Source organism: Mytilus californianus, unplaced genomic scaffold, assembly GCF_021869535.1.
Source record: "Mytilus californianus isolate M0D057914Y unplaced genomic scaffold, xbMytCali1.0.p SCAF_12, whole genome shotgun sequence".
Lineage (NCBI taxonomy): Eukaryota > Metazoa > Mollusca > Bivalvia > Mytilida > Mytilidae > Mytilus > Mytilus californianus.
Window position 1 is genome coordinate 42,946,635 of NW_026262604.1, and position 21,350 is coordinate 42,967,984.

Below are 21,350 nucleotides of genomic sequence, written 5' to 3' on the forward strand. Positions count from 1 at the left end.
TAACATAATAACTGGACATAAAAAAAATTCAGGTGTTGAGCCTGGACTATCGAATCATTCATATTTTGCAGATTTTTTTAAACCTCTTGTTATGCACATTTGGAACATCAAGTTATTTTGAAATAAAAAAATTGCAATTAAATATTTTTTCTTACCGATTCTTCCATTTTCGAATATTAATCCTTCCAAATTACGACTTCTTACACATAACGAACTACATTCCAAACTCATCCACCATGGCCGTTTTTTATTTTTTTTGCGGTGAATTTCGTATGACGTCATAGTCCGAATCCGAAAAATTCTATTATACGAAAATGCGGCAAAATATGTTGAATTTGTATAAATTTTAGGTCAAAAACTCTATTCTAAGCTTATTTAATGTTACAAGTTTCACATATTTTTGCCGTTTTCTCTATGTTCGTTTCATACTTTATAGATTTAATTTTGATAACCTTATTGGTAATGTGGATTGTAATGGCTAGCATTCATCATTTTATCATAAAAAAACTTCCTATTTAAAAGATATTTTAAATACGGTTGTATAAAACTACTTTTAAAAGCGCCTGTTACAGTTGCCTTCAACTTTGTGCACGCCGTCTTTGCTATAGCATTATATGCAAGAGAGGGTATAATTTTGTTAACTTTAGCAAAAGTTATTTTACATAACCCTCCCAGGACACCTGAGATCGTCCCCAGTTTTTTGTAGGGTTCGTGTTGCTCAGTCTTTAGTTTTTTATGTTGTATTTTGCGTTCTGTGTGTTTAGATATAAGAAGATGTGATATGAGTGCCAATGAGACAACTCTCCATCCAAGTCACAATTTGTAAAAGTAAACCATTATAGATCAAAGTACGGTCTTCAATACGGAGCCTTGGCTCACACAGAACAGCAAGCTATAAAGGGCCCAAAAATTGACTAGTGTAAAACCATTCAAACGGGAAAACCAACGGTCTAATCTATATAAAAAACGAGAAACGAGAAACACTTATGAACCATATTAACAAACGACAACTACTGAACATCAGATTACTGACTTAGGACAGGTGCTAACACATGCAGCGGGTTTATAAAAACGTTTTAATAGGTACCAACCTTCACCCTTATCTGAAACAATAGTGTAACAGCGTATCATAGAAAGACACACTATCAAATATCAATTGAAATGGCTTAACTTAATCAAAAGACATATTAACACAAGTGAACATACACTGAACGAATACATTTGATCTTTGACACAATGTAAATACAAAATCAATAAAATAAGGGGTTAGATGTTAAACAATTTCAGAAAAAAACAACCTGTTATTTCCTTTTTTTCTTTTTTAGCCATGGCGATGTCAGTTTATTTTCGACTTATGAGTTTGAAGGTTCTTTTGATATCTTTTGCTTCTCTTTTTTGAAGTGTACTTCGTTTCTGTCACTCGGTTTAATATATAATTAAGGAGTGGTATGATGACAACTATACTCCAGGAATCAAATAAAGTAAAAATAAGAAACTATAGGTCACCAATCGGTCTTCAACAATGAGCAAAATAAATATCGTATAGCAGGCTATAACGGAAATTGAAATGATGTAAAATCATTCAAACGAGAAAACCTATAGTCTGATTTATGATGAAAAATAAACAGCAAACAACGACTTACAGGCTCCTGACTTGTGATAGGTACATATTTAATGAGACGGGGTTAAATTTGTTTGCAACCACAAAATCCTGCTCATATCTGGAACAATGTTTTTAAACACACCATAGTAGCTACCGGTAAAAAATAGTTGGTTTTTTTTTTGACAAAAGTTTAATGAAGTCTATTCGAAATATTTACCATATTCACACATTTCTCGAAATTGCTTTTTACCATACACAGATATGTATGTTGTAAGTCTTGAAAGTTCAATAATGTGTTAGTTGTTTTACCACGTTGATGGTCGTACTGCGACCCAAAGTGCCATCTTTGCTTTTGAAGAGCGTGATTGTTGTTTTGAGGAATTAATAACTACGCGGTATGGGTTTTTCTCATTGTCGAAGGCCGTACGGTGACTTTAGATGTTCACTTATCATATGATCTCTGGTTAAGAGTTGTCACATTGAAATGATGTAAAATCATTCAAACGAAAAAACCAATACATACATGTATATAGTGGAGTATATACACTATACACCACTATATCCTATATGCATATGCTCGGAAACGGGCCCTTTAATTGGATTCAATAAATTGTTATTCTTATTCTTATTCATTGCAATTATTTCACGTCTTCTTATCTTTATAATAAGCATAACCCTTCCATTTCTGCTAGCATGCAAATCTGAAAAATAATAAAGTTTGATAAATTATTTATATAATTTCAAATATTTAGTTTGCACTTTTACAATATTTTTGTGTTTTGTTTCAGGGAATTATAACGAGAAAAATCCTGGTTTGGCAGATTATCATAATCAAGGTGGCTATTTCAGATTTGTTAATGTGTTGTCAGAACTTGACCAACCTGTAAGTATAACCAGTTACTTTGTTTCCATGTTAACAAACAAACAATGACCATAAACACTCACAATAGTTACATGTTTAAACGAGCAATTTAGGTATGAGTAGCAATGAAAAAGTAAAATAAAAAAAAAGAACTCCGAGGAATATTCTAAATGGAAAGTTCTTAAGCTAATGGCAAAATCAAAAACTCAGGCACATCAAACGAATGGACAACAACTGTCATATTCCTGACTTGGTACAGGCATTTTCTTATGTAGAACATGGTGGACTAAACCTGGTTTTATAGCTAGCTAAACCTCTCACTTGTATGACAGTTGCATAAAATTCCATTATATTGACCACATACTATATATGTGTGAACAAAACAAACCACTTTACACCACTATACACCAGAGACCAAAATGACGTAGAAATTAACAACTACATGTCACCTTACAGCCTTTAACTATGACAATGGAATGAAATATTATACACAGTTTGAACTTTGTATACATGCGTCACTGGTCAGACATTGTAGCTTAATTACACTCGGCGGGTTGAGGGGTGGGGCACTTCGACCTCTTTGTTTGGAATGAGCAGTTGATACATTGAGTACCCCACACTTTTCATATATTTTGAATAACAAAAAAGTATACCCTATTATATATTTTTGACAAAGATATAACTACAGCTATCATGATTACGCTATTTTATGGAGATATATGGATTTGACACTTATCTAATGCATTTACGGCTGCAGTTTTATTCGCATTTTTGAAAAAAAAAATCGGCATCTGATTATTTTCAGATATTTAAGATCCAACCAGCAACCTTGCCATATATTTCATCTTAATTTCTCGATCTTTCATATATCATGAAGCTGCTCATCCGGGTTCCCTACCACTCATTACATAGTAAGGTGCCCCCGAATAATTAAAAGTGACGTTGTTGTATCCATTAAGGTAAATCAATCCTAATTATTTAACCAAAAAAGAATAACCAAAGTAAGCGCATTCTAATATTATACGGATTGTTTCTTAATAAGATAAATATTTGTACATGTGTATTTCATTATTTCTAGGGTGAGTTCTATGTGGATAGGAAGACTAAAATGTTATATATATGGCCCTTGAAAAACGCTCATTATGCAAAAGGTGACACAATAGAAGCTTCTATCATCGACACGTGCATCTCGTACGTATATATTTATCTAATTTATCATTTTGTATATTCTTACGTATTCGATTCGGTTTGAAAGAGTCAAATGTCCATCTATATTTTCAAAGGTAGATTGAAAACTTTTAAAAATTCCTGTTGTTAAAGACTCAATGCTTCACAACTAATGAAATGAATGTCTGCCTGTATATGAAGTCAATACGAGGATATATCGACCTCTGGCATCGTCCTCAGTCTATATACTTTTACATGTTGATATATCCTCGTCCTACGTCGATATACTATATTAGATCGATATATGCTCGTTTCGACCTCATACAAAGACTATTATTGCAAATATCTACCCCTTAAATACTATTTATGGATAATATAAACATAATGCATTTGGATGAAGGACTTAGGTGCTATGGTAGATTGACACCCTAAGTGAAAAAAAACACAAGATGATGTCGCGGGTGATAATTTTTTTATCGATTGTGTTAAACACCTTCATCCAACAGCAGTATGTTTTTTTTTATTATACTGCATGCCATATGATTTAAGTGTGCACTATGTTATTAGAAGGTCAATTGTACAAAAGAGAATCATAAATTAAGATAGTTTGCTAATAACAAAAACAAAACGAATGATGTAGAAGTAAGAATCGGTAAATCTCGGCCGTAGTGGGTCAGGTGTTTTGAAATTGTTCCGAATCGGTAAACTTCGAGCTCAGGCGGGTGTTAATTTTAGACATTAACACCCGTTGCTAATATTATCACATATTGCTATGGTTGGGCACGGCTTATGAAAAAATAGTGAAAATTAACAAATGTCGTGTGTCCAATGAAATGAATGGAGGATATAAGAAATTTACAGTAATGTAGGGTTTGCACGTGTTTCGTTTGTTGATACGTGAGTAACATTAGTTACAATTTTCTTAATGTTACCCTGTTACATATGGCATTCAATTCACGGTTAAGAATCTAACGAATACGGGGTTATATCCTAAAAGTATATACATAAACGCTGTTATTGGTTAAGGACCTCCCGTATATTGAATTTTCAGCCAATGTCTTAACATTATTCAAGTGTGGTGACTGTATAGTGAAAATACATTATTTACTAGATTTTAAAACGGTTAATTACCAGAAAATCTTTTATATGATAAAATCTGTAGGATAAAAAAAAAACAATAATTTGTTCTCGTAGAATATCCAAAGATTCAGCTAACATCGTACTTGAAGGATTTACTCTTCAGTCATGTCGGAAGTTTGGAATAGAAGCACCTCAAGTAAAAAGTATAACCTTTACAGGACTTAGGATTCAAAATATAGGTAAATATTTGTAGCTGCATATTAAAAATTTTGCACAAATATTGGTGTTACTGTCCAGTGGCTGATCCAGGGGGGGTTCCGGTTGTTGGATCCCCCCTTTTTTGACGACCAATGCATTTGAATGGGGACATATAGTTGAAACCCCCCCTTTATCCTGAGTTGTAAACCCCCTTTTAAAAATGACTGGATCCGCCCCTGCTGTCCCGAGAAGAATATTGTATCGAGCAAGCTAGCTCGTTAAAATTCTACGATGTATCTTTTACAAACAGTTTAAATATGCAATGTACAACTGAAAGTTCGTCACATTAGAACTCTATTTGATAAGAATGACACTGTTTCTAATGTTATATTTTGACAAAAGGGATTATTTAATTAGTGATTAACTTCCTTGGTGTAACCATAATCTGCCGTAAAAATATCAAGAACGCAAAGTTCAATTTATCCCATTGTTGGCCGATTTTGATAGGTTAATTGTTGTATAAATGTATAACTCAGACAGACAATCAAGCAATCTTTCTTCGATGCATGTATTGTCTTATCGTTTTTTCAGTATAAGACTATTTTTTGAGTATTGTATTGTCGTTTGACTCATGATTTTATTGTCCCTTTAATACAAATTATACGGTTACTTTTTTATCACTTATTCTAAAAGTTGCTGTTGCTCATAGTTAATTGAACACGATTTCATTCATTCGTTTGTTTTTTTTTTTAATTTTTCAGGATCATACGGTATAACAACAACAGGGACCAATTTAAAAATTAATAAATGTCTGATAAGAAATACAGATGGTGGAATTGATATAAGAGGTTTGTAAACGTCATGTGTTCTCTGTGATTGGTAAATTGATTCGTTTATCACTGCTTGATTTGTCAGTTTTCCTGTCGAAGGTCAGTGGTTTTCTCCGGATACTCCGGCTTCCTCCACTAAAAAAAAAACTGGCCGCCACGAAAAAGCCCAAAAGTGACGCTTAAAAGTGGCGTTAAAACATCAACAATCAATCAATCAATCAATCAATCAATCACTGCTTGGTGTCCATCGACAAATTTCAAAAGCCTCTTTCAGTACAAATGGTGGGAAATGGGAAACATTAAGGAAGATATCCTATTGAACTGGACCAATAATCTACCGCGGCGAATCCGGGATTTTTGAAAGGGGAGGGCCGCTATTCCATAAAACGAAATATATTTTTTTGAACGAATTAATGCTGAAAAATCTTATAAATCGTGAAAAACTTGATATAATATTTTTGTTTGCGATCAAAAGAGGGCGTACTCTCTCTATGCTCACCCGCTTGATCCGCCACTGATCTAAGTCAGATTCTTAACTTACTAGCTTACAAGGTAACAATCTATAGGAAGAAACTGGTTACACTGCATAGACATATAATGCTGACCAAGTAACAGTCTAAAGGAAGACATGTTACGCGTCATGGACACATTATGTGTACGCCGATCCAATTAGTCGTAACGCTTTCTTCTAAATCAATCGAATAAATATAGATGCGCTTCATATTAAAGTTTTGAAGCATAGGTCATGGAATTAAAAATAAATTTCTTATACCTTGCTAATCAATATTTAGGTTGCTTCTACGAGGCTAGAATGATATACAAATTTAAAAACAACGTACACACCAATTATTTAGGCGTATATTTGAACTGATGTTTATCTTGAAAGCAAGCAATTAAAGGAAATGAGATATTGTTTAACAAGACAGAATGGTACACATATGTTTAATTTGTTCCTAGGCGGTGATCGAACATCATTGACTTCCTCAAAGAATGAAGTTGCTGATAATATTTTATCAAATTTTGGACGAGTTGGTTATGTTGGCAGTGATGGCGTCAATTGTGAAGGAGTCGGTGCACATGTGCATCATAATATTTTCTTTCAAGGAGCATACACAGGAATACATTGGGCAGTAAGTAGAAGCTGAAAACATTTTTGTTTTTTAATTTCCGTTGAGAAATATAGCAAATAGATTAAAACATTAGTTAGTGGAGGTTTAATCGGAAAGCAAAACATTTACTTTACTAAAATTAATCTGGCTTTATGTTTCTACAGCTTCCCAAAAATTCCCCAAGACTAGCAAAACCGTTGCAATCTGATAAATAAGCAGTTACAGGGAAGACATTGTACTGACTTAAAAGGACACAATTTCAACTCTGTTACCGACAGATATACATTTCAAAACTTGTAGTGTACTGGATATCTCTAACATTTTAAAGTCCAGTAGCCATTACACAGTACTGACATCAATATACGAGTAACTGTTTTATAGAAATTTACTGATATAAAATTTGGAAATCATTTAAATGAAGGAGAGTACGATGCTATAAGGCATGAAAGAACTGTACTTTGGTAGAAAAAGAAATAAGAAAGTACCACCCTGATGCATAACAAAGGTAACAGTTGTATACCGCTGTCCGATTAAGCAAAATATAATCCGGGAAACAAACTAAAACCGAGGGAAACACATCAACTAAAGAGGAAAACAACGGAACAACAGAAACACTGAACTACAACAAAAGCAAACGCCAACATATATAGAAACGGACTGTCTGATAAAAACTGCCATATTCCTGACTTGGTATAGGATATTTTAAGAAATAATGGTGGGCTAAACCTGGTTTTATGGCTAGCCAAACCTTCCGCTTATATGGCAATGTTAAAAATACCGCTAAAATGAAAACACTACGTAACAGGAATACAATACAAACAAACGCAAAAACACTCAGCACAGCACAATACATAGATAACTAATATAATAGTTCATTTAAACATGTAAATCACAGAATAACAACCGATACCTCCCATGAATTTACGACAGTACACCAGAACATAACTCTCATTCATTGTCCGGATTGTTTCATTCCTTTTCCGAATTTGCATTTACTTTTGGTCCTTTTTGGTTTTATGAGCTCTTCAATGTTTTATCCAGTTTATTTTGTTTTCAAATATTTGGCATAAGGCATCACTGAAGAGATATTGATTGTCCAAATGTACATCAGGTGCAAAAACATTGATACCTTTTTAATTTTAATTTGTAACATATTTGCGGAAGCTTATGGAAGAAAAAACATTTGAGAAATGCGCAGTCATAAAACAATATAATTATGAGTAAAAAAAAATATGGTATGAGTCAATGAGACAGCAATCCCTTGACACCGAAACACAAAAATATGCCATCGTAAATCAAAATGACAATTGTTTTACAGTCGTTTGATGTGTTTGAGCTTTTGTTTTATCGTTTGTTAAGGGACTTTCCGTTTGAAAATTTCCTCAGAGTTCGGCATTTTTGTTATTTTACTTTTTACAAGATTTCTTGCAATTTTGGGCAAAAAACCAAAACAACACTGTCGATTAGAACAGGATACTTTATATATGCCAACAATGCAAATGAAAATTGTAGATTCAAAATAGGAGAAATGAAATGCAGGGTCCGTTTTACTTCAATCTATGAATAACCATAAATTCAGGATAAATATTTCCCAAAAAACCCTAAAAAATAAAAGCACAGATGCTAGCAAAAAACCCAAAACAATTGGCAAGTCGTTGTACAAACGTGTAAAGGCGTTTTTCGTTGGTGTAAAATATCGATTTTTTTTAATGTAATATATCGTGATTTTTATTGAAAAAGATACTAGTATACAAAATATTTAGGCGGTTTAAAAACTTCTATACAATACCATTACATGCGCACTTTTAAAATTGCGGAATTTATTTTCAATTGGCGATTTTGTTATAACGGCGAAAATAAGCGTAAAATTACACCAGGTGAAAATAACCCGCTATACAGTATGTTGACCAAAGTAACATTATGCTTTATCTAATTTTGCAGGGAAACGATCATGTGTTTGAATACAATCATTTATCTGAAATGTGTCGATATACCAGCGACTGCGGAGCGTTCATGAGCGGCCGAGATTGGACATGGGTAAATGCATTATACAGATACTAGAATAGGATAAGAGTAATACATGAAAACGAAAACTTTATTTTAATGTTGAGGGCTTCAAAAAAGAAAACATTAAGTCGATATTGATTTTTTTTATGTATGTATTTATGCATTGTAAATAATTTCATAGATTTTATGTCAGCATTTCTTATATCGGTTATATGAGATGATTAAACAGGTAAACCAACGACGAACATGTACCGAATGCATTGTTAAGTAACTTGACAGTAAACCAGTTGTCTAATAAAGATTCGGCATATTGGACATGCACCATGAATGAAATAATTATTTCCTTCGTTATCTCTCTCTATATATACAAACAACAGATTTTCCATGGCAGTTCAATGATTTGTGACATGAGGTGCGTTATTCCTGATAATAGAAGATACAGCGCCGAGCTAAACATGAGAAACCAATTTTTGCACGATATTATACTTAAAATTTATATATGCCGTGAAAAACATGAACGGCCAAAGGACGTCCGCTACGTTTCCCCTGGATCCGTCACTGTTAGCTAAGAAATAAGTATCAATGCTTTTCAATTTATATCTACAACAATTTATCAGAATGCAATACACATTTGGTATATTTAAATTAATGGATTTGATATGTTTAGAGAGGAAATATCATAAGGAAGAATCATATTCAGCGAACTAAAAAAAATGTTCCCGGAGCAGATGTACGAGGGATTATGTTAGACGATCAGTACTCCAGTGCTTTGATTGAACAAAATGTTTTTCACGATGTAAGTAACTTGTACTTCATTTTTTCCAGTTAACATAAATATCAAATATTGTTTTTTTTGCATAACATTAATCTTTGGACTAAAAAGTCAGATACTTTAGCATATGTTTGATTGAATTGTGGTTGTTTTATTACACCACCACAGCGCGGCTATACCGCAGCAATACTTTCGAAAAATAAGCATGATTTTTTTTTTCTACCCTACTCATCAGGCTTGTGCTAAATAGTTTAAATATGAATAAAACAAATGTAACTGAATATATTCGTGTAGGGATTAACGTCAACAAGAGAGCAAAATGACAACAAAATAAAGCTTATACAGTGAAACCTGGCTAAACCGAATCCTGCATAAACCGAAAACATGAATAAACCAAACATGTTCTAAAGCACCGTCATACCAACTGTATGCGTTGTGAACCTGATAAAACCGAACATCGGCCAAAACTGAACAAAATCTTAAGTCCCGAAAATGTTCGGTTTAAACAGGTTTCACTGTGTTAAACAATTTTCATTCTGCAGCTCAATGGGGTAGTTATTCAAATATGAAAAAGAAGATGTGGTATGATTGACAATGAGACAACTCTTCACAAGAGACGAGATGACACAGAAATTAACAACTTTCATAATAGAAAAAGGTAAATAAACGCTTGATGTTAACGTCATACACAACAATTATATATAATTAATGAAAACATAAATAATTCTTTAGTCGAACCAAACAAGCTATTATACTATAGAATTTAGAATGTTATTAAATTAAATCATTTCAAAGTTGTATTTCAAGTCGATAAGTCGATAAGTCGATAGTTAGTGTACTACGTCATTAAGTTTAGATGTTATCATTAGAACGATGCACACATAATAATTGGTGGAGGTAGAGATAACATAGTCAGACAGAACATATTCAACAAAGATGTGCGATACACAATTAAAGTAGACGCCAGAGGAGCAGACGGGAAAGCTTCTACAAAAGCAATGCTGGAAAAACTAGAGGTAAGCTATAAGAGCAGATGTGAAGCTTCTACCAAAGCAATACTGGAAAAATTAGAGGTAAGCGAGAGGAGCTGATGGGAAAGCTTCTACCAAAGCAATGCTGGAAAAATTAGAGGTAAGCGAGAGGAGCTGATAGGATAGGTTTTACAAAAGAAATGCTTGAAAATTTAGAGGTAAACAATAGGAGCAGGTAGGGCAGATTTTACAGAAGTAATTAAGGTTTTACTAAAGTAATGCTGGAAAGATAAAGAGGTAAGCCATAAGAGCAGATAGGAAAACTTTTACAAAATGTAATGATGGAAAAACTAAGTAAGGTAAGCTAAAGGAGCAGATGGAAAAGGTTTTTCAAAAGTGATGCTGAACAGATTAGAGGTAAGTTAGAAGCGCAGATGGGAAAGCTTCTACAAAAGTAATGATGCAAAGAGTAATGGTAAGATAGAGGAGGCGGTGGGAAAGGATTTACTAAAGTAATGCTGAAAAGATTAGGGGTATATCATTGAAGCAGATGGGAAAGGTTTTTCAAAAGAGATACTGAAAAGAAAAGTTGAGAAGGTTTAATATTTGTCTTGCTAGAAAGGTTAGAGGTATGTCAGTTGAGCAGATTGAAAAGACCTTACAAATGTTATGCTAGAAAGATAATCATTGTGGTTGTGGTTAAAGAAAAAAAACCATTGAACTTGAAATCTTAAATATTAATTGATATCATATTCAAGATTTAGAGATACCCGTATTAGACTAAACGATCAACCTAAAGACCGATATGTGTTATTGGACAATGCCATTGTTTTTACCAGAACAGGTACCGGCGCAATTTTCCTATCTTTCGAACGGATGACTGGGTCGAGAAACAAAGGCAATTACGTAAATGTATAGTAAATGTAATGGGAATAAAAGTGGCATGTTGTAATTTATTGATTGAATATTTCCAACCTCGCCTTCCGTAGGTATCAGATCGCGTCGGTGGTTTCATTGTAGCTCACACACTGTTCGATGTTTCATTAGGTTATCATTTCCAAATTTGGCAGCAGTGATACATTCTCTGTCTCATCGTACATCGTTCACATAATTAAGACGTACCCCTTGCATATTCACATCATTAACGAATCATGGTCTTGACACAAATTGTTCAAACAGACTAAAAGAAGATAAGTTTTACGGTTACCATTACGAATCGATTAACCGATGCGATGTGTATTGAATCACTACCATGTTTTAGCTCTCTTAGATCTTTATATAACACAATTGTCGTCTAGCCTGTATATGAATCGATTATGTGTGTATTCGCACCTGGAGACACTTAACCCTTCAGACCATAGGGTATTCTTACTTTTGAAATTAACGGGATTCGAAATTTGAACATCACAAAACTAGTGTTGCTCTAATGGAACATATAGACCAATTATCTAAATGTAAATAAATCGAAGTTATTTGTTTTAACGATTACTTTTCAGACGATCTGGGAAAGGACTGCGAGTCATAACGACTCATAGGAAAAAAAATATTAATTTTTCATTCGACATTTTTCGTTGAACAGAAGAAGTCAATATCATCTGTAGAAAGAGCAGTACTGAAGAGAATATTTATTAATCAAGATTTAAAATAATTTTTGAATCATTTCAGAAAATTCCATATAAAGATAAGCTGTGGGCAAATAAATATCCAAAGCTTGCTAAAATCATGGACGGTAATAACCCAGGAAATCCTGTGGGTGAGTAATTATCATGATAATGGAGAGCAATAACCTTGATAATTTATGGATAAGTATTAGCAGGGGCAATGACCAAAAATACTGTTGTAAGAAGTAGCTAATTCAGAACGATAACTTTTAAAATGACAGGTTTTCAATGCTTTCCACTTCTTTGGTAATGATGGTGCCTTTTAACTGTTTGATTGGAGCACTACTGATGCAAACTTCTGGTAATTCTAATGACGTTCTACCTCATTTCTATATTCCTGTTTATCAAGTACATAATGATACAACTTAGAAGTAAATTATATACAATTAAAAAACGTCATCATGGTCAAAGGCCGAATAAGCAATGAATTTTTAAACCTGTATAAATATGCTCATATAGTTCAGACCAAAGTTTTCATTGTATAGTGATCAGCTGATTGCAGAATAAAATGTCTAAATACTGACTAGAAAACGAGGATATCACGGAACGTTCCATATCTATTTACATGATACATGTAAACATTTGTGTCCATTAAGTGTAATTCAAACTTTAAAAAAAAATATTCATGTGATATTGAATGTTATAACGTCTCACAAACACATTAAAATGTATGTTTGAACGTTAACTAGAATACAATTTAACATTAGACGAGAGTGTTTCATCGTAGCATTTTGATATCATACATTTCCTTTTTTTCTTATAAAAATATATAATTCAATACTTAAATTATACTTATAATATATTTTGTAGGTAATGAAATTGAAAAGAACATTTTCTGCTCTATAAAACCCGGTGTTAATGGTAATAAATTCGGCAGTGAATGGTTTAAGGTCGATAGTAACAAGAACGTAAGAAAACTAATTACTATGGATTCATTAATTTTCGTGGATACAAATTTTTGTGGATCGAGGAAAACTTTCATTTTCGCGGCTATCTAGTTTCGTGGTTTTGGCAAAATCTGCATACATTACTTTAGAAAAATTGTAATTTGCTGAACATTTCAATTCGTAGTTCTCCTGTACTAATCCACGAAAATTGGTATCCAACGAATATTAATGAATTCACAGTATAAAATAAAAATGACACTTTATAATTTTGTAGGTCTGGATGAGTCATCACCAGGAACGTCAATCTGATTAAAATACAAACCTTGTAACCAAGCTTCACTTACAGAGATCTGACAACTCCCCCGATCTATTTTCTGTTCATGCTTACTTTTATATCAACCAATGAAATGAATGCTTCTGAATTTGTGAAAGTGTGTATCATTACACCAAACTAAGGATCCCGATTAGTCGTTCAAACAGAAAGTAGTATGGCTCGTTTTCAGATCGTTGTAAGCGAGACTTGGACAAAGGATCAGTATTTTAAAGTCAGATTATGGAAACGCTTAACCCAACGTTCAAAAGGCAAAGATGGATAATACCTAAATACCTGAAAACGCGAAATATAGCAAGCATTTCACACCAATGTTTATTTTATTGAAATAATTCTTATATGATTTGCATATTGGTCCAGAGAGCTTCCGGTAGTGGCTCTTGTCGATATTTATATTTCGATAGACGACGTTGACAAAACTACTTTTTGTAATTAATGTAAACAAGATGGCGGGGACGTTCAAAATATTTATTTTCACTTCGAGTTCATCGTTAAATCACATGATATACATAAACATTTATTTGAATGATAATAAGATATTTTTATATGCGCTAATAAAAAAATATAGTCATGCACAAGACCAATTCAGTGACGCAAATATACGCGTGATAAAGATTATTAGACGGTAAATTAAATTTCTTGTCTCAAATTGTAAAGAATTATAAGGATTAAAAGCCTTTATAAAAGAATTTATTGGTGTATAAACTGGACCAAGTCACTCACAAACATATCTTAAAAGTCCTTATATAACCATAAATGGACCAACAAATAATAGAGGATTCCATCCATGAGATTTTGTATTGTTGTATATTTTTAAATGTTTGAATTCGAATTATGATGTACAATAATTACACACACTTTTGTAGAGAAATAAGTTTATTTACACGATAAGTTAAACAAAGCAATTTGGCCGTTTTCACATGATTCGCAAATTGTCTTTTGATGAAATCAATAACTTTTAATGATGTTTACACAGTGGTGTAATAGTTCCCGACCTATGATGGGTTATAAGGAATCTGTATGAGTATACATCATCTTGTTAACGAAAAAAGATTTTCTTTCTTAAAGATTACCAGCGACAACAACTTTTATGCACCTACCTACGGAGATTTTGATCCAAGATGTGACCTGAACGATTACGTCTGGGACACAGGGTTTCCGCATCCAATTTTACCAAAAGAAGCAAAACCAAGATATCACGTTGGGCCTGCTGCAATACGTATGTATATTTGCCGATGCGCTGTCAGTTTTCTTTTAAATGATGAGTTTGAATATCCGTTTGGTATCTTTCGCCTTTCTTTTAGTATGGTTTGGTATAAATCATTTTGCTATGAGTACCCTTCAAGACCACCTCAGATCACCATCAGTGTTTTAAGGGGGTTCGTGCTGCTTAGTCTTTAGTTTTCTGTGTTGTATCTTGTGTACTATTTTTTTGTCTGTTTGTCTTTTTCATTTTTAGCCATGGCGTTGTCAGTTTATTTTCGATCTATGAATTTGAATGTCCCTCTGGTATCTTTTGCCTCTCGTTTATGCTGTTTCCGTCTATAAAGTAGATTTTAATGTTTAAATATGATGTCTGAAGCATCAAGTTATATCGATATCTATTTAATTTAACTCAGTTGGTAAGTGCAGTGGTCGAATTTAATTCGTATCTTTATGCGTGCAATTTAGGATAGTTGGTATTCAGATCAGCTCTGTAATACTAGTAGTCCTTGATAAAATATTTTCACAACTTGTGTTGTTTTTTTGTGTCATTAGGTTGCTTTTTTTTGCCAATTGAAGGGAAAGTCACTTATGAGAACATGACTTGTTTTTGATTTTAGAGAAAAAAATGATGAATGGTATACAGGTGATTGCATCAGCGGCTATGTATGGCTAAACTTTCCTGCTGCAGATACATTGTACTGTGCTGTCTGTAATGAGACACACGATACCAATTATAATCCTCTGGCGTAAAATACATATAAATTAATTGCAAAACGAACAGGAAAAGAATATACATAATAACAAAAATGCAGACCTTTATATAAATGACAAATATTTTGAAAGTGGTTATCAGTAAAATTATGAAGTATCATATACAGGACAGTCGTACAATGTATAGCACCGATTCCGGACGCGTTTCATGTTATTATGTAAGTAGGGAACTTTTAGCGAAATATTAATTGTCCCTATTTGTGAGATAATGGTTAAATATGTCCTCGCAAACATTTTTATCCGTTAATTAACATTAGCAAGCAAAGTGCAAATATTAATCCTGGTAAAAATCTTTGTTCCTTGCTGAAGAAATCGCGAAATAAAAACTCCGCGAAAATTATGTCATTTAAACTATACTGGTAACTTTTTATTGTAGCTGATGAATCACTGGCACTAGGTTATAAGACAGGAAATGAGCCGGCACCTAAACCTTGTGAAGGAAAACGAACATTGGATGCGCTCAACGATAACAACCTGTATAAATCTTTAGAAGAACTTCTAGATGATGGTAAGTACAATTAGTAAAATTACGGAAATATCAGAGTTTTAAAGGACTGCCAACTTAGTAATTAAACAACAATTGTTTCCATTTGACAACACAGTAGAACAGATAAAATGTTGAACAAAAAAATTAAGAAATATAGACGAAGAAAGAAAAAAAAAACTATACACGTTTGCTAACGAAAGCACTAGTGTGAAAAAGATAGTATATAAGAGAAGAATCAGAGTCCAACAATAAAAAAAAATCTTTATATATTCAATTACTTTAGTATCACATTCATTCATTTTAAACTAACATTCACTTTGGATAACTTGTTTTGCAACACTTAGTTCTGAATACTTAAACCAATTGAAAATATCAGCATTGCAAAATATGAATTCTTAATGAAATGGTAACAAATAACCAATAAGGTAATTTGTCAAGATGCAAAGCTTTAGATTGCAGTATTATACACATCATGGAGTATTTATGCATATCGTATGCACCGCATGCAAACTCATTGTAATAGTAACTTACGTTTGTAAATAAAATTAATCAATCGTTATTAAACCTTGACTACACAATCAAAATAGTAAACATTCGAAATCGCCTTGCTTCATAATCGTGGTCAAGCGTTAATTTTTTTTCTCTAAATCTGTCCATGAACTTTTTATCTAGGAATATGATCCATATACTAACATGCACGAGGTTGGTAATTATATACTGGAGGGTTCAGCACACATGTTTAACTTATATCTCGAAAATTATAAGAGAATAGAAAAGAAAACAGCAAAATGATAACGAACAGAATGTCATTATCAACCAATGTTTGTATTGTTTTTAATTTTTCCTTTGGGAGTCATTGCTTAATTTACATTTCTTTTGAGTTGTTGGCTATCAATATGAAACATTTATTAATAAATAGAGACTTTAAATTGTAAACACTTGCTGCCAGGGAAGATTTACAAATAAGGCGAAAATTACCATATCGTTAATCTTTATAACTTGTATAACCCGTAAATGACGATTGTTCCTGATCTTTTTGCAAAATTTTAAAACCTGTTATGCATAAAGAGCACTGTTAACAGTGCAAATCATTAGCTAAAAAAATAAATCTACGTGGACGAAAAAAATCATTTGATACTTTATTTGACTTTTAGTACCGATTTGTTCCTTTTTGGTGCTATAGGAAATCATTTGGAAAATATTATAGATTAGAGAAACTGAAAACAGTGAAAAAGATCCGTAAATGTGCTCTAGAGATAAGCCTACATTACTATACTCAATTAAGTCGTTATAAGAATTGTTGCAATAAAATATGTTACACAGTTATGACTTATTTTGCGTAAAAGACTGTTTTCCTCAAAAGTTTTATCGCCAGAGAGAAACAATAACGAGCAATACTAATCTACCAAATAATCATTCCGAAATTCTGATAGGAGTTATTGCCTTTACATGATAATTGTAATTCACTTTTAGAGTTGATCTATCTAATATGTAAACAGAACATGAAGAATGAACCGTAAATGATTTTAAAGACGATTTGTGTTAAACTTAATCACTGTTTTACTAAGAATATGAAAGACGGAGGTCACTGTTGCTGATGATATTGCGTACAATGTTATTTAATGCACATCTTTGCCTGCAATTAAAGTAATTTCAGCTTACGGAAGTCTTCAAGTTTTTTAACACGATATATTTTGTTTCAGGTTGGTATTAGAGAGGTAAATGAAAAGCTTTAGGATGGATAATTATCACCAACTTTGCAGTAATGACTTCATTACTCAACTCATTTGACGTAGTGAGATTGCAGCTGAATAGTACTTTTATTCATTATCTAAATCATCTTTATGAAACTGTACTCATCGTTAAATATTTACACATTTTCGTATAAAATAAAAAAGAAAAAAACAACATATACAACGTATTTTCTCTATTTCCCCTTCTGACAAAGATATTAAACCGCAGGTTGTTTTTTTCTAATAAGAATGAAGAAGCATGTTTTAATGTGTGAATTCATAACACGTAGAGCTTGCTATTACTTTAACTTCTTTGTTTAAAGTGTCTAATCTAGATTTGTTGATTCTTGGTGCATTTTTCGGGTATGACACCTCTCAGTGATTACAACTAAATACCAAGCTCTAATGTTTATCCCATTAACACTGACAAAATCGAACGTCGGGCATGACACACAAAAGGAACGGATGGAAGACAACCGTCATTTACCTTGGTAAAGGAAATACCCGTAGAAAATGATAAATAAAAAAGTTATATAGCTTAACGTCGCACTTATATGACAGTTGTTAATAGTTCCGTTATATTAAAATTGACCCGTGTTATCTTGACCACTTTTGAAAATATTCAAACTCGTAAGTCAAGATTTAATTATACTTTTTTCAATTGTTAACCGAGTGTTTAATTATCAATTTCCTGTCATTTTGACACTTCTTTTTTAATATTGTGTTGCTTTTAATTTGAAAGTTCAAATTAGAGGTCATTCCACAGATAGCTTCACGTTGCAGGTTATTCGTATGTATTTTTGTTAGGTTTACGACATGGTTTAGATAGGCAACACATATGGTTGCGTGCATCTAAATCTGGTATAATCAAACACAAAGGCTATGGATTGTGTGTTTATCGTTGCTGTTTTGTCTTTATTTGCATGTCGGATTAGTCGGCTGTTGGTTGGTGAATTTGGTATGTTTTAATGTGCTGTTTTGCTGTTGCTTCTTGGTAGTCATTTTTATTTTTGTGAATATTTGATGCTAGTTTGGCAGAGGTTCTAGAGTTATGATATGTTCAAATCCTCTAACAAGCTTATATCAATATCGAAATCGTTACCATTAACCAATTAAGGAGGTCGATGTATATCGATGTTATCTTGGCAAGAGACGTATGCATTCGGGATCTGATAAATAAAGAAAAAAATCACCTTAGTTTATTTGTTTTTCATTTGATCATATATCTTTTTATGGGTTTCGCTACATAAACATCCTCCACCTTAAAAAAAAGTAGGTTTAATTGTTTCTAATGAAAGTTTATCCAAAATACCACATTTGATGCACCAAGTTAATAAAAGTTGGACTCGAATTCCCAACACGCGTTGACATGATATTTATTGCTGTACATAAATAACTCAGATAACTCGGACTTCAAGCCCGCGCCCTTGTTTTTGATGAAGGGGAATATAGAAGAGTTCATCAGAAAAAAAGTTTTATTAAATTGAGTACAACTTCTGATTAAATGATAATGAAAGTCAGTGGTAGGTGTTTTTTCTTTCTTTCTGTAGTTTTTTTAGTTTTTGTCTCATTATGTACACGTATACTCAATATCATTTATTTATACTGTACAAATATTGAGCACATGAACTTCTATCGTTGAAATTGTATAAAAGACGAAATTGATTTTCAAATACACCATACTAATAAAAGAAACATGTATGATGAAATACTTTGTAAAACACCCTATATTAACTACTTGATTTTTCTTTCGTATAACCCTATATTTTTAATGGAAATATCGTTATCACTATATTTACTGTAAATATTTCATAATTATGACTTTCTAATATCAGTAGTGTTTTATTAATGCAAATGAAAAGGATTAACTATGTACTGAACTCCAAGGTAATTCAAAAATTGTGGATTACACCTGGTTTGATAGCTACAGTATTTGTATACACACTTCACAAACATTTCAGACTTAAAGTGATCGGTCTGATCGGAGGGCCCTTTCGGACGGATTGAACTCTACTGCGTCCATTTTAAACTCTCACAAATTACGCAATCGTTGTATCGTTTCAATTCATTAAAATTATCCTGAATCTCGAAAAAATACGAATCGTCTATGTACAGCAGCCCGACATTTTATATTCAATCATTGGACAAAGTTCTCTCATCTCAAATTGTTTTCGTTTGTTAGAAAATAAGTGAAATGTACAGACCTACCTCAACTTTAAATTGTATTATAAGAATTCCGTTTGCCAAAAGTATAAAGGCATTCTTTTATCAAACCGGATGAGTACTAAACGAAAATGTATATCACGATTGCTACAATCTAATAGAATTGTTCAAAACGATAAAATCATTGCCAATTCGGTGGATGATTTTCAATAAAATGTAAAAATAATATAAATGAAATATAAAGTATATTTTATCTGATAATTATCATAATTTATGGAGAACAATCCACCTTGATGTACAAACAAAAATCATATAAAAAATTGTTAACGAACTGTTTAACATGTTTAAAATGAGGAGATAATTGTACTCTTATTCAAAACAAACTTAAATGTAAGTGTTGTTAACTTTTTATTATTCACATTTCATTTCATAACTTAAATTATATCATTAAGTAGCATAACAACGACTAATTGAAAATGATAGCACACTGATTTTCAGAAAAATGTGGGATATTTATAAATAATACGAAGAAAGTTTATGTATCTTTAAACTATCTTCATGACACTTTATGAGAAAACGATTCCTTATGTAAACAAAATGCTAATACAAAATTTTAGTTCATGGTTTTATATCAAAATAAGAAAAAAAAAGTATAGAGCACTTCACAAACACACTAAAAAAAATAAGTATCTTTACGTGTATATTTTCTCACTCAGAGGTATTCAAAAATGACTAATGGCAAATAATGGTACACGAAATAAAATAAAAAAGAAGAAATGTTTGTAATAATTCGTGACAAAGTTTAATTACCTTTTCTATTACTTCCATTATACTTTATGAAAAACAATCATTCATGATGTACAATTGTTACTACATTTGTAATCATGCTAATAACAAAGAAAAGTTTATGATTTTTTGTAAATATAGAAATGATCGGACTTTTAACAAATGCAAAGTAAAACCAACTAAGTCTTTACCCGTATGCTATTCACATTTCATAACAAAATTTACACTACCAAATTCATTTGAAATAACTGATTTTAAATAATGGTACACCAACAAAAAAATGGCAATTTTAATAACAAAAAATAAATGTTTGTAATAAATACAGACATTATTTTAGTACCTTTTATAGTATCTGTTAGATAAGTAAAATAAGCTTTATTGTATGGGTCACCGATCATTCAAGGACTAATCAAGTTCTTGTCATTAATCAATCACCGATCAGTAAGTTTCACTTCAAACAGTAACACTAAAGGTTGCACGTACTATAGCTAAACCTCTGACTTGTATGACAGTTATTTATAAATCCGTTATATTGACATACTTGGGTGAGCAAAAAAATCAGACATAATAGGAATATGTGAAAATTTGAATAAGAAGAGTTGGTATATCATCCAATGAGACAACTCTCCATCAAAGTCACAATGTATAAAACGTTAACTATTATAGGTCAAAGGTCGGTCTTTAATACAGAGCCTTGGCTCATATCGAACAGCAAGCTATAAAGGG

The 21,350-nt window shown here is 32.3% G+C and overlaps 1 protein-coding gene across 1 annotated transcript in view; it reads left to right on the forward strand.

The window, feature by feature from the left end:
* The window catches only part of LOC127721850 (uncharacterized), a 31,785-nt gene extending 13,918 nt beyond the window's left edge, over positions 1-17,867 (forward strand). The window contains exons 8-20 of the mRNA XM_052228655.1: positions 2,392-2,486; positions 3,544-3,656; positions 4,827-4,951; positions 5,672-5,758; positions 6,698-6,870; positions 8,791-8,886; positions 9,524-9,652; positions 10,498-10,644; positions 12,265-12,352; positions 13,071-13,168; positions 14,547-14,697; positions 15,832-15,963; positions 17,646-17,867. Coding sequence (XP_052084615.1) covers positions 2,392-2,486; positions 3,544-3,656; positions 4,827-4,951; positions 5,672-5,758; positions 6,698-6,870; positions 8,791-8,886; positions 9,524-9,652; positions 10,498-10,644; positions 12,265-12,352; positions 13,071-13,168; positions 14,547-14,697; positions 15,832-15,963; positions 17,646-17,656 — 1,445 coding nt within the window. The 3' untranslated portion in view covers positions 17,657-17,867. The remainder of the gene's footprint in view (positions 1-2,391; positions 2,487-3,543; positions 3,657-4,826; positions 4,952-5,671; positions 5,759-6,697; positions 6,871-8,790; positions 8,887-9,523; positions 9,653-10,497; positions 10,645-12,264; positions 12,353-13,070; positions 13,169-14,546; positions 14,698-15,831; positions 15,964-17,645) is intronic.
* Positions 17,868-21,350: the final 3,483 nt, after the last annotated feature.